Here is a 14,534-nt window from a genome sequence, read left to right on the forward strand (position 1 = left end):
TTTGTTGATTAAGGGAGGTTTTGAAATAAAAATAAAACAGATAGGTTTGTTCGATAAATCTCCCAAAAATATAATCCTAAGCACTTGCTTAACTTAACCGATATAAATTCAAAAAATATGTTAGAACTGCATTTTCATAAACAATTGATGACCACCTCTTATTTTGGAAGATTAAACAAAGCCAAGATGTTTCTTATATTTTGAGCGATGAAATGAAATTTTAGTTACTGAATAATTGAAATATTTAAAAATTAAGATTATTATTAAATCACATTGTCATATTAATGTTAAGTGTCTAAAGGTGTTAGCTCACTAAATTGGTAAATTTTGATGATAACACTTAGATTCAAAACCTATTTTCACCCACCAATTACTAATCATTAATATGTTTGTTAATAAAGTCATGCTACATTGCCTATGTCAGATACTACGTTCAACACTAAGCTAACATGGCTGTGCACAGATAATCATAGATTTATTTTTTTCGAGATACAACTAAAAATCAACAGATGGACGATCCAACTCAGTGTTGAACGCAGTGTCCAACACAAGCAGTCCATCATTTTCTTTGTTTATAGATTGGTAGCAAGTATCACTGCAATATTAAAGTTCAAATCGAAAAGCATCCGAAAAGTTCTCCTAATGCTTGAAATGACTCATGGGGTGGTTTTGGGTTGATTTCTTTGTTGCTTTGGGACGACATATTATAATTAAAGATAATTATGAATAACCATTGTTGGTTTGTTGAACCTTTGTTTCATCATTGCAACCCTTTGTGTTCTCGCCACTAAAAACGAAATCTCACACTTAATTATTTTAAATTAAAACTAGATTTTCTAGCCTTCTTTAAGAGTATTTTTGAAGGAAATGATGCAAAGAGTATAAACCAAGTTACTTAAAAGAGAAAAAAAGTAGTCAGCTCAGCCAATTAAAAAATGAGAGAGAGAGAGAGAGTATTTTAGAAGCAATTGAAGAAAAGAGTGAATTTCAAGTTAGTTAAAAGAAGAGAGAGAATATGGATGGGTAAAGGACTGAGGCCCATCATGTCAATTGGACCCAAACCAAAGCAAATTTCCGTTTTGCAGTCAATTCATGAACCTTTTCTCATTCAATTTATTTGTTCTCCTTTTGTTTCAATTATTTATTTAGGGATATTTACAAAAAAATAAAATAAAATAATAATAATCAACTTTTGACGAATTTACAATTTGGGCTAACTGTTCATTTTAATTATCAAAACATGAACGATAGTGACTTCAGAGGTTTTTAAAGTGATTATTTTACAAGTTTAAAGTGACTAATTGAAAATAGTCATTTTAAACCTTGTAATTGACACTTTAAATCTTATCATTTTGAAAAAAAAAAAAAATAATAATAATAACGAAAACATGATCATTCATGTTCTGAGAATTAAAATGAATAATTAGCTGAAATAAAAATAACTCATTTTCAGCATACGAAATGATAATTCACCCATTTATTTAATTATTTTATTTAAAGAAGATTTTATTATATTTTATAAAATTCTAAGCAATTTTAAGAGTGATGTATTAATTAAGATTGTCAAACCAACAATACCTTACAAAATTCTACTATTTAACTCAATTATAAATATAAAGAAGAGTTTTTGAGATGTTATGGGATTGGCTGTCTGCAATCAGATTAAAAGATAAATTTTACAATAAAATAATAAAAGAAAACATATTTTTTGTAGTTAAATTTCAAACAAGAACATGTTTACATGAAGAATATATTTTAAATAAGAAAACATGAGAAAATTGAGAATTGAGATGGAGAACATTTTAATTTATATTTTGACTCGTCTGAGTCAACTCTCGAGTAGTCAACTTGACTCCATTCTTGGGCATCGGAGTCGAGTTGACTGGGTTTTACAACTTTGAAGTGGGCAGGCTGTTTCAAAATTTTGAAGAAACCCTCCTCGTTATAAGACACGTAGCACTTTGAATTTATTTCTTGACCTTACATTTCTGTAAAATCTAAAATACCCCGTTACAAATACCACGTGTAATCCAATGAAGAGGGTTCCTACATTTATTTATTAATTTTTACGATTTGGAGTAAAAAAGTAAAATTTGGAGAACAGAGCCGGTTAAAGTCGAAAAGCTTCCTCTATAAGTACTTTTCGAACCTAAACCCAAACCCAAGGGAGAGAATCCTCAGTCTACTGCAAAAGCCTACTAAAATCAGTCCATGAGACCAAAAAGAACTTCAAACATCAATCTATTGTGGTGTGTGTGTGGGCCCGGTTTTTTTTCTTTCAGAATCATCTCAGATCAGAGTGATAGAGACGAAAAGATAAAGCAACATCAAGATGCCGAAGCAACTGTAAGTCTGTAAATTACAGCTAGCAAGGAAGTGAGAGATTCACCTACTAGAAGTAGTGACCGTATCCTCTCTCTCTCTCCTTTTTAGGGTTTCTTTCTCTTCTACTTCTTCGTGCTTCTGTTCCATTGTTCGTTGGAGTTTTCACAGAGGATTAGGTCTTAGTTAGGGTTTTGTTTATGGTACCTTAGTTCTGGTTTGATTTTGGACAATTTGGAAGCAATTTTTGGGAGAGTTCGCAGTTGAGTTCGGATTTATGCTTGAATTTGCGGGAATGTGATGTTCTTTGTTCCAGATTGAAGCTTGAATTAAGGTTTCAGCTCAGGTTTGTTCTCATTTATCCTGCATTTTTCTTGCTTTTTCATGGCTTCTTTCATTTCTGATACTTCTTTTGTTTGAAATTTCGACGTTAGTTTCTCTCTAAACTCTCGATTTTGCTTGCATTTCTGAAACTTTTAAGTTAAATTTCAACTTGACTCTGTTTCTGTGTCGAATTCGCTTGTTTTGAGAATTTCTCTTGAAATTTAAAGAGATCGCATACGTTTCTACTGAAATATTGCAGTTTAATAGAGGTTTAATCTTTCTCTCCTTCACATTTCTGGCTTTGCTTCTGGTTTACAGGTGTTTCCCCTGTTCATTCGAAATTCTTAGCTTTTCTCTTTAGTCCTACAGAGTTTTATGTGTTTAGCTCCTTCAGATTCTCATAGATTAATAGGCTTTTGTTCTTGATTTTGCTCTGCACTGCTTCGTTTCCCCCAATTCGTTCGATTGACCTCAAAATTTTATAATATCCGAAGCTCGAACATTCTCTCCAATCCGATTTCACTTTTTTTTCAAACAGAGGTATGTAGCTGTAAGTGAAGAGGCGCGTAATTCTTTTTTTTTTTCTCTTTTTCATTTGTCATCAATTATCCATTTTTATGTAAATTTGATTCCAGAAAATCATTCTCTGGAATTTGCTAGCGTGTACCGTAAGAGGAAATAGTGCCTTGAAATCAAGGAAAATTTTAGTATCCAACGAAATGCTTAATATGGGAGATTTTCCCCATGAAACTAATATCTGGGAAGTGGGAAACATGTAGCAGGGATGGGGTTTCTTATATTGAATATTGATGGGGAAAATAAATAGATTAAAAATGATTTTCTGGAAAAATGTGATTGGCAAGCTTGTACTTATAATTGCTCATTTTCATGGGATATATTATTTCCTAACACTAACTAAAATTAAAAAACAAACTCCATTTTAAGCGTAATCACGTATGAGAATTAATTTTTTCCTAGAATACATTTTGCCATGATCATTTGTATGAGGATTTCATTTTTCGTTGAAAAATGAATTAAAGTGACTTTGCAACTTAACATAGTCACATTTGTTTTTAAAAGAGTTGTCCTAGGGAGACACCAACGGAGACACGAAGGTGACAAAATGATGTGATTATCTTAGATGCTTTTTCACGAGATGCGAGTAAAAAGCATCTACGGTTATGTGCGTGCCACCACATCATTTTTATTGTCACCTTTGTGTCTCCGTTTGTGTCATTCCAGCATTTTCCTTTTAAAAAATATAAAGAAATCGTATTGTTGGGCTTAAGTCCATAACTCATTTGGCTTGATTTGACACAGTGCAAAACAACTCTCAGGTCGTGGGCTCGAGTCTAGTTTACCCATTAAAAATGAGTCATGATAATCTGATTTCACATTGTGACATACTCAAAATACTCTCCTGAGGTGGTATCTGCTAGAATCATAGATCTCCATAAATCTGTGCAGTTGTGTATCTTGATGAAAAAATTCTATGGTTTTGGCACATCCCACATCAGGAGAGTATTTTGAGTATGCCATGTGGGAGTGTTAGAATATCATTACTTATTAAAAAAAAGCAAAGAAATTCTACTTTCTCATTTTGGGATTTTTTTTAGATGCATGGCCTTCTTTTTCCTCTGGTTCTGTTATGTTAAGCCCAATTCTCCTAAATTTGAATTCTTTAAAGCCCTTCAACTTTATCATCGTTTTACCAAATCAAAGTATGTTTAATTGATTTTATTGGGCCAATGACAAACGAGAAATCAATAAGATCATCTAAGCTTCTAATGTTTTATCCCATTTTAACATTTTATTTGTCATCCGTTTTTCTTGAAAACAAATTAGAAGGTCAATAGCGTGTAATTATACTCATTTTCATTTTTTTAATCACGTGCTTTCTTAGTCCCTCTCTTCTTCTTCTTTTAAATGACGCCGGGGGACGGAACTTATAAGGCCAACTAGTCAAGACAAGCCAACTAGCCTCTTAGAGCACCATATCTCGCCCAAATCCCCTGTGTACCTGCAATACCCTGACAAACCACATATACCAGTTAAGTAGGGATAAATCATCGTGAGTGGCCAATGAGAAGGCTTGAACTTAAGACGCCTTCCTTTTTTAAGCGATGCCTTAGCCACTACACCCAAAACTTGTTGGTTCTTCTCTTAATTCCTCTTAGTTAATGATAAATAAAATCAAATAAACTAAGAATTGTATTTTATAGATCTCTATGAATTAAATATAAAAATTAATGGAAACAAGTGAAATTATGTTCAAAGATTTCACTCTCATCATTTGATCAAATGGTGCATCAATTGGAGTGCAACCAATCAATCATAAATTAAAAATAAACTTGATTTTTTTTTTTTTAAATTTTATAAACCTTCAACTGCAGTTTTATCCCATATTGAGCTTGTTTTGGTCGTCAAGCTATGGTTTCGTCACCTGGGGCTTAGAGCTCAACTAGTATGAAGGCAACCTCTTCATGCTTGGAATAGGACAGCCATGGAGATTTCTAGTAGGATTGGCAACGAGTCGTGGGTGAAGCATCCATTCCAGTATTAGGATATCCATATTCTATTTTTCATCTATATATATTTTTTTAAATAGGAGATGGATATACACGGGCGAAGCCAGGGGGCGTTTCCACCCGCCTCAATTTTTTTTAATATTTCCTACACCCTAAGCGTTTAGTTATAATTTGAGACTCCCCATACTTCAAACTGATGACTCCCCCCTTCTCCCCCTTCTCAAGGTGTTGCCCACCTCACAATTCAATTTTTCGCCTCCCTCTAATTGGTTTAGACACCAAGCTATGGTTGGGTGAATGTTAATTTGAAATACCCCTCCTTTCATCAAACTGATGACTTGCCCCCTTTGACCTTGATGTTTCCCACTCTTCCAAATATTTTGGAGGATTTAAGCAACCCTCTATTAAATTGGTGAATATTTTAGATACCTCCAGGTTTTCAAAATTTGATAAGGCTCCTTTAACCTTGTTTTTCTTTTCTAATCTAAACTAACAAAACAAAAAAAACCTACATATCGTTATTTTCAACTTGTAACAAAAAATCCTTAATTTTTTTCTCCTAAATCTAAATATCTTCAAATTCTCCAACCTCTTAGTAAATTATTTTTAATTTATTGAACTCCATCTTCTATCCATTGTTTTGAACATCGTCTAAATCACTTGTAGAAAATCCTAAGTTTTCTGTCAAAATTTAAAATCTCACCATCTTCTACTAAGAAGATCCTGTCTTATTCTTTGATTTGAATATTAAAATAGATTAATTGTAAGATTGAAAGCTGAACTTTACCCAAGGGGTTGAAGATGACTAATTTTATGAAGAGAAATGAAAAGATTATGGGTTTCATGTTGAAGATGAGGGTACTTAGGTCATTTTGCATTAGCCTACTGTAGAAGACCTTGTCAAGTGCATGCAAGCATTTTTGCTGAGTTTTGCTTTTCTAATCGACATTGCTCCCTTCATTTGAATCTTCTCTCATACTAAATTTTAACTTTAATAATTCTTGAATTTTCTCCTCAAAACAAGTCATCCTAAGACTTTAAAACTTAGTCGTTAAGGAAAATACCGAATTGACATTAATGCGGATATCATTTCACACATTGCTGACATGGATATATTTACGAAATCATAGGTATTTTTCATCGAGATAGGAGTGAAAAGCATCTATAATTATGTGTGCACCTCCACATCAGCAATGTGTGAATCGATGTCAATTTTAATATCCTTCTAACACAACTCAAAAAATAAATATAATTTGCTGGTCAAAAGACAAAAGCCCTGACTCCGCCCCTGGACATACATACTTCATTGTGAAGAGGATGAAGAAGCTTTACAGACGCATAAGGCGGGTTTTATGAAACTCATTATTTGAAAAAAAAACATTATAATAATAACAACCATTCATTAGGCTGGGTCGTCAGGCCCACATGGAAAGCCCTCTAAATTTCATGGCATAAATCAGATTTTTAAAAATACCACTTTTGTTATTATTATTATTATTATTTTTCATTTATTTCCAATTATGAAACTAGTAAGGCTGATTTTTGTTAAATAGATAACTCAAATAAATCAATGGGCGAGGAAAAGCGGCGTGGCATTTTATGAAAGTTTGTCGTGACGTAATTTTAAAAAATAAAAGGGCAGATTAGTCAAAGTTGGGTAAGAGTGACGGAAAGAATTTTGACCTTGGAACAGCTAGAAATCATCATTGAAGAGAAGTATCACGCGGTCTCTGAGTTGTGGACACCTTGGCACACAATAGCTAGATATGCTACGCGTACAAATCGAACCTTATATTGGTTAAGATTTATACTACAAACAGAACTAATCCGACAACTGAGATGAGAAGATACCCCTAGGGATGCCCAACAATAAGTTTTATATTTCTCTCTGCCAAGTTCATTCTCAGCCGCAACGCGTTTGAGGTTTGAAAAGTCCTATAACCTGGATAGTTCGTTTCTGTTGTCTCTATTATTAAGGGATTGAGTATAAGAGGAACCTTAACCTAAAGATCTATCTATCTATCTCTTCATATTCCTTTGTTTATTTTTGTTCAGGAAAACAAACAATATGCTTACACAAGAGTTCTTGGATGAACCAGAAATGGATATCTACGATAATCTCTTCGACCATATCGATGATTTTTTCGACTTTTCGCACGAAGACATTGTTGGAGGAGATTGTGATGGTTTGAAAGATGTTTGGCCGGCTCCAATACTAGAAGATGATTTAACTGGTTCTATTTCTTTGTTTTCCAATGGAAACCTCACTACTGACACTTCTGAACTTCCCACAGAACTTCATGTTCCGGTTAGTTTCTCTTTCTAGTCAGATTTTAGATTTCTATTTTTTTTTTTTTTTTTAAATAAAAATGTTATTAACCTACATAGTTTCGGTGGAGAGTGTTGGGAACCGTTGAAGGTTGAGCCCATTATTGGGTTCTAGAGCTTTCACGGTCGCCTGAAGCTGCTGCCACACTATTGCTTAACAATTATTAGACCATCTATTATCCACAAAATATTTCTTTTTTAAAATGATATAATAGGTGTTTTTCAAGTACACTGACCCCAAAGATTGACCTCATTTCACACTTTGCTGATGTGGGAGTGTACCAATCATAACGCGTTTTCATCGAGATACGTGTGAAAAGTATCTCTGGTTATGAAAGCATCTCCACGTCAGACAGGTGGTGAAATTAGGTCAATCTTGAGGTGAATCTTTTTTTAATCGGTGAGATACCCCCTTGGTTCTCAAACTTCTGACAACGGCCTTGACTTTTATATTCTCCAAGAGGCTCATAAACAATGACACGTAAATGCCCATTATCTTCAATCTATGGTATAGAGGCTGAGAGTGTCTTCACGTTATTTTTCGTTAATCTCTGAAACAAATACCGCCAAAAAGTATCTCATCATTTATAAAAGAGTGCTGATACTCTGAAGATGTGCATTTGGGTATCCTAAGGAAGATCTATGGTTCCGTGCTCATACCACGTCAACCGAGTGAAGACTTTCTAGCTCGAAAATCCGCTATAAATTTAACCACTCTCTAGTTTTTTCAAGATAATTGATGATTGTATATAATAAGTCGCCTACTTTGTAGGCCATAAGCTATTGGCATAGAGATAAGATTCCATATAAGAAATAGATGTGTGGTTTTGTGCCCTTCTCACATTGGCCGTGTGCTCAATCGGGTGCATTCATCATTATTTTTATATAAACTGTTGTGATAAGCCCCTTTTGACATATGCCACCCCCCGTCACAGAGCTGTAGATCATTTGTCTTGGGATACATAAGAAAAATATTTATAATTCTATGGCATATGTTAGAGTGAAAAAAATCTACGGTCCTTACACATGTCACAACAGTGGTAGGATTAGAAAATCATTACACTTATTCTTATATAAATCAGGGCCACCCACCTGTTTAAAATTATTCTTTAGGGCCTACTGTCCATATGGATCTAAATGGTCCAAAGCACCAAAAATAAGTGGGATTGGTGATTTTAGCGTTTCTTTCCCACCTAATTATGACTTGCTCTTGCTTACCCTTTCTTTCAACTCTTTTCTTAGTGTGAAGATATTGCCGAGTTGGAATGGCTGTCGAACTTCGTGGAGGATTCGTTCTCTGCTGGAAGCATCACCCTCGACAATGACAACTCCTCGGACAACAATAACGATTCTCATCAGTTCCAATTCCAAACATCCAGTCCAGTCTCTGTACTTGAAAGCAGCAGTTCCTGCTCTGGAGTAAAGATCAACATATGCCCTGAACCTGTTGTCCGCGGGCGGGCTCGGAGCAAACGCCCACGTCCCGCAACCTTCAACCCTCGGCCCATGATCCCAATCACCTCCCCTAGTTCCTCTATAACTGGCCCATCTCCACCATTCTCTCCCTCAGAATTACTATCAGATTTCAACAATTTCGCTGACTCACACCAAGAGAAAAAATTACTAAAACCAATTGGAGCAGAACAAAAGATTAAAAAGTTACCACCTCATCCAAGTGCCTTAAAGCAATCTCCTTCATCACATCCTGTTATGGTTAGAAAATGTTTGCATTGTGAGATAACAAAGACACCGCAGTGGCGGGCAGGCCCTATGGGCCCCAAAAGCCTCTGCAATGCATGTGGAGTACGATACAAATCGGGCCGTCTCTTTCCTGAATATCGGCCCGCAGCAAGCCCAACATTTGTTTCATCACTGCACTCCAGCTCCCACAAGAAGGTTTTAGAGATGAGGAACAAAAGTGGTCAGAAAACTGGGGCAGCTTGATCTGTGGTGGAGCCCAAACCAGACTTCTCAACATGAGGACAAGCAACCATTTGGTTTGATTAAATATGGAAGGAAGGAGAAACATTGTTCATTAGTTTGGATCATTTCTTTCTTCTTGGATTATTTTGTATATGAGATGAGCTTAAGTCAAAGTGAATAGAAGAAATTAGGCAACCACCATATGATAGCAAGTAGAGAAAAAGGAAAGAACAGAGAAATCAAAAGGGCTAGAGATATTGGAATTTTAGGTTTAGGTTTTGAAATTTGTGTTTTCTTCTCTTCATTGGGAATTCTTTTTGCAGTCCATTTGCTGTTAGGAAAATCTTAGATGAGTAGTTGCTTTTTTTTTCTTTTTTTTTTTTTTTCTGTTTACTTGATGAGCAGAAACAAACATCTATAGAAATGTTTCTAAACAAATTTATAATAGTTAGTTTATTTGTTAAAGCAGGAGTCTTCTTTATAATAAGCCCAAGCCCAATAAGATTAGGTTGGGTTCTGTTGGTAGGCCTAAACTGAAAGTTCAATTCAAATTTTGGATTGGGTCATTTAATTCTTCCACAACCCAATTTAATGTAGGGAATGTCCAGCTGAGCCCAAGCCCAATAACATTAGGTTGGGTTGTGCTGGTTGGCCTGAACTTAAAGTTCAATTCAAATTTTGGATTGGGTCATTTAATTCTTCCACAACCCAATTTAATGTAGGGAATGTCCAGTCCAACCCAAGCCCAGTGTAAAGTAAGGTAGGCCTATTGGGCTAAAGTAGAGCCCATCAATTTTGCACCCTATTTTACACTTTGGACCAAGTAAAAAAAGGTGGTTTAGTAAGAAGATGGATGATTGTACCATGAGAGAAACAAGGAGATTAACCTGCTTCAAATATACAATATGGTTTGTGGCAATGCAATGTAGTTGGATCCTCATATCGATCTGAATGAATCAAATACCAAAATAACACTATGTTAATACTACACATTTAAATTGTACCAATTCTAGGGGTGGAAATGGGTCGGCTCAGGTCATGTTGGGGTAAAGACATTATGAAAATTTTATCAAATCCAAACCCAACCCATTTATAAATAGGTATACCTAACCCAAACCATATATAACCTATTTAATAAAATTCTAATTTTTATTGGAAAAATAAGCTCCATGTAAAACGCTTATAAAAGGTAACATTATTCATATATTTTATATTCCCATTTTTTTAATATTGAAATGGTTGTAAAAGATAATATTATTGTTGAATTTCAAAAATGCATTTGAAATTTTCGAATGTGAACCGAATTATGGCCAAATTGTTTTTGAATTGTAATTTTTCTATTCTCCTCTTTTCTTTTTTCTTTTTTTCTATTTTAATGTTGAAATGTCAATTATTGCAACAAATCTAATCTTGCTAACTATGATATAAATCATGGCTTGGATGCGATCTATGAAGAATATGGATATGTATCATATGCAGCAAAAATTGTTTGGGTTACCAATCTTAGAAGGATTCTATCTATTTGAAGGTGCCACTTGGCTATGTTAGTAAAAAGGCTTGAAGATATATAGATTTCAAATCTCACTAAGGGCTCATTGAGCTCAAATGGATTACCAACACCAAAGCCTTCTAAATTTCATAAAAAAAAAAAACTCAGACAAAAATATTCAAAAATAATAATTTTTTCCTGACCTAATCCAAGGTTTTGAAAATGGATAGTAATTGAACTCTTACCAAATTCCCAAATTTAAAATTAAAATTTTACGGTGAAAAATAACTTTTTTAAGTTTTTTTTCTTCTCTTTTTCTAAAATTCATAGAAAAAGAACAATGCTTACTAACTTACTATGGGCTTTGGAGGGCCTCTCTTACGAAGTGGAAAGTGGGTACCTTAATGACTTAATCCAATTTTAGTTGGCACACATGCAACAAAGATTGGACACACCATCAGGATCATCCTAGCCATCCATTTCACTGACTTTTCCTATGCTCAATCTTTAAAATTAAATTTGAATTTCAAGTGATTATCACATACATCCAATGATGGATAAGGTCGACCGTCCTTGCAGTCTACCCAACACATCTCTCTTTGTTGGTGTGCTGTCGTTCCTGGCGTATTTTAGAACTAACCAGTCACCTAAGCAAGTATTGACTTGCCGGCCCCACGACGGCAACTGTCTTTTAACACGAGCCACGTGGAAGCAATATGTTGACTGCTCTCTTGTTGGTTTGCTACGTAGATGGCATCATGGCAGACCATCCAAATATTATGTCAATCAAAATATTTTCCTGAAAATCTGGTTAAGTAAAGGAAATATTTTACTGAAAAATAATTTTCGATAAAATTCCACTGGAATCCACTAATAGTAAATTATCAAATAATTATTGTATAATACATGAAAACCTATAGGAATAAACATAAGATTCTATCATCTAATTTAATGCGATATATATCGTAACTAATAAACCTTAATGAATAATTCATGCGTTGAATGAATTATTTGCAAATGAATCGTGATAATCTGACCCCTCTTTTTCATATACTCTTTGTACGTTTTCTTCACAGAATCATACAAAATTATAAATATTTGTACATGTATATCCTGAAACAATGGATCTACGGTTCTATAAAAGGAACGACAGAGTATCATGATTCTTTACAAATATCTCATTAACGTATGAACGTTCGTCCCTTTGTCGATTGACAATCCTCAACTATCCAATCATTTCATGCCGATTGTGGTCCTTACACCTCCCTCTATTATTAACAAGTTTGTCATTTTTGTACATTTCTTTTAAATGATATTGTACTTGTGATCATTTGTCACATTTCATCACTTGAAAATGAAATTTCAATAATTCTCCTTGGTTTATCGATCTTTCTAAATTATATACCTATTAAGTCTCTCTCTCTCTCTCCAATAAAATTTCAATAATTCATATACTATAGACCATGGCCCATTCAAAGAAGGATCCACACATAAGCTGATTCAATTGTCCACTTGAGATGGAATGTAAGGGAGAATGGTACATATTTTATAAAGAGTTGTTAGTTAACTTGAAGTCGATAATTATGAGAAGGTCCATATTTAATTTTATTTTTTTCTTTATTATAAAAAGTAGATGTGGGCAGGGTTAGAGTCAAGATTTTCTTGTAGTGGGAACAAACTATGGTTAGTTGTATAGTTGAAGAACTTGAAGATGAATGGTTTTAGGGAGAAATTCGGAGGTTTTAGGTTAAAAGTTGAAGAAAATGATATTTAGGTAATTTCCAATTAGTATATGAGAAGGCCCGATCAAGAGGTAATGTCATTAACAAAAAATTGAAAAGGGGGGGAGGGGCAAAAATTGGAAGGAGATGAGGGTGTGGGGGCAAATGGGAAGAGAGGTGAGGGAGTGGAGATAAATGGTTCATGTAATCAATTAAAAATATAGGGGTGTCTCAAAGTTCTGTGGCGGCAATTGCCCCCCACCAGCTCCGCCCCTACATGTGGGAATATGAGGTCTCTAAAGTTATTTTATTTTAAAAAAAGAAGAAAAATAACTGACACATTTACAAAAGATTTTGATTCTATATCCAAAAGGATTTCAATTTTTCTACTATGTATCTTGAGGTGTTAAGGAGATTTGTGTTCATATATAGAGAAATATATTAGGCCCCTTTCCTTATCCAGGGCATAATGACAAAGTTGCAATTCGAAAATAATTTGACAAGAGAAAACTTTGGTAAAAGATTGATTAAGTCGGAAAACTTGAAATAAATTAAAATTTAAAAATAATTTTTTTAAGTATAAAAAATGTAATAGAAATATATGTTTCATATATTAAATAATAAAATAACACTTAAAATGGTATAAATAAAAATAATGTGATTTCAAAAGCTTTTTAATTTTTTGAAAATATCATGATTTAATTGATAATTATTAAAATCATGATTTAATCGTTACTTTTTGAAAAAATAACAGATTTTTGCCACTATGATCTGGTGTGTTAAATGCACATATGTAGTGATGGAGAAAAATTCAAACAAATAAATAAAGAATAAATAAATATCTTCTTTAATTAATTAATATATCGAGCCGCGTCAGAGAAATGTTTGAGTAACGAGTCAACTCAGCCGACACATGTCTGGTTTTATCTTGCTTTCAGGGCTTAGCTAGTGAGAGAACGTAAAGACACAGATTCGGGAAGTGGTCGTGCGATGGGACCCACATCAGTGTCACGTCCAATCATCCACCGACGAGACATCCTCTATGATGTGACAGTATGATATCGAATTATTGCTGAACACGCGGACGACCAATCTTTCTCCATCTCAGTAAGGACAAGGTGTTCTTACAGTTTTTAATGACTGCTTGTTAGTTGTCTTGTAGTTGTTAGGTTTCGTGTTCCAATGAGAGAGAGAGAGAGAGAGAGAGAGAGAGAGAGATCACTTGGCTGCATTATGTAATTTAAACAAGATGGTCCACATGAGAAACTGTGTGATATATATATATAAATCAGTTTAATCAAATTAATTTAATAAGAGATCGATTCCATTCCAACCAATTTTAGAAGTTTTCTGTCTAACCATCGAATCTGGTTCTTAAAGCATTCCTCAAAACTTAAAGATCACCATCGATGAATAAATGAAAAATTTTAGCCTACTACAATGTTTTGTGTGAAGAAATTTTCAAGGAAAATGTTGAAGTAACATTAAAATTGACATTATTTGAAATATTGTTGTGTCTATAGATTCATAGATGATTTTTATTGAGATACGAGTGAGAAGTATCTATGGTTATGTGCATACCAATGTCCCAAATGATGTTAATTTCAATGTTACTCTATCACAATTTTATTTTCAAGAGATTTTCTAAAAAATATAGTTATGAATAAATTGTACTAATCCCTTGAAAATATATATTTCTCTTCCCATTTAATCATTAATACGACAAAATGTACGAAAGTTGGTGGAGAATAGAAAAGTCCTAAATAAATAGTGGGGCAGTTTAATTTATATAATTTTTCCTTGAAAATAATGTTGACTCAATTCTCTATTAATTTTCGACACCAACATTTGATCGTACACGCATGGTTTGTAGGGTATTGCATGTACCCGAGGGATTTG

The 14,534-nt window shown here is 33.9% G+C and overlaps 1 protein-coding gene across 2 annotated transcripts; it reads left to right on the plus strand.

The window, feature by feature from the left end:
* The first annotated feature begins 2,203 nt into the window (after nt 1-2,203).
* Nucleotides 2,204-9,806, plus strand: LOC147399799 (GATA transcription factor 4-like). 2 transcript variants are annotated; one of them, XM_086445307.1, is made up of 3 exons: nt 2,204-2,668; nt 7,230-7,482; nt 8,745-9,806. In XM_086445307.1, exons 2-3 carry the CDS (start codon nt 7,243-7,245, stop codon nt 9,444-9,446), a joined length of 942 nt encoding a protein of 313 aa, XP_086301433.1. In that variant the 5' UTR covers nt 2,204-2,668; nt 7,230-7,242; the 3' UTR covers nt 9,447-9,806. The 2 variants fall into 2 exon arrangements, with proteins under 2 accessions (XP_086301433.1, XP_086301432.1); XM_086445306.1 differs by lacking the exon at nt 2,204-2,668 and having other exon boundaries at nt 7,135-7,482.
* Nucleotides 9,807-14,534: the final 4,728 nt, after the last annotated feature.

The sequence above is a fragment of the Akebia trifoliata genome, chromosome 6 (genome assembly GCF_017979445.1).
Source record: "Akebia trifoliata isolate Shusen 1 chromosome 6, ASM1797944v1, whole genome shotgun sequence".
In the NCBI taxonomy this organism is placed as follows: Eukaryota; Viridiplantae; Streptophyta; class Magnoliopsida; order Ranunculales; family Lardizabalaceae; genus Akebia; species Akebia trifoliata.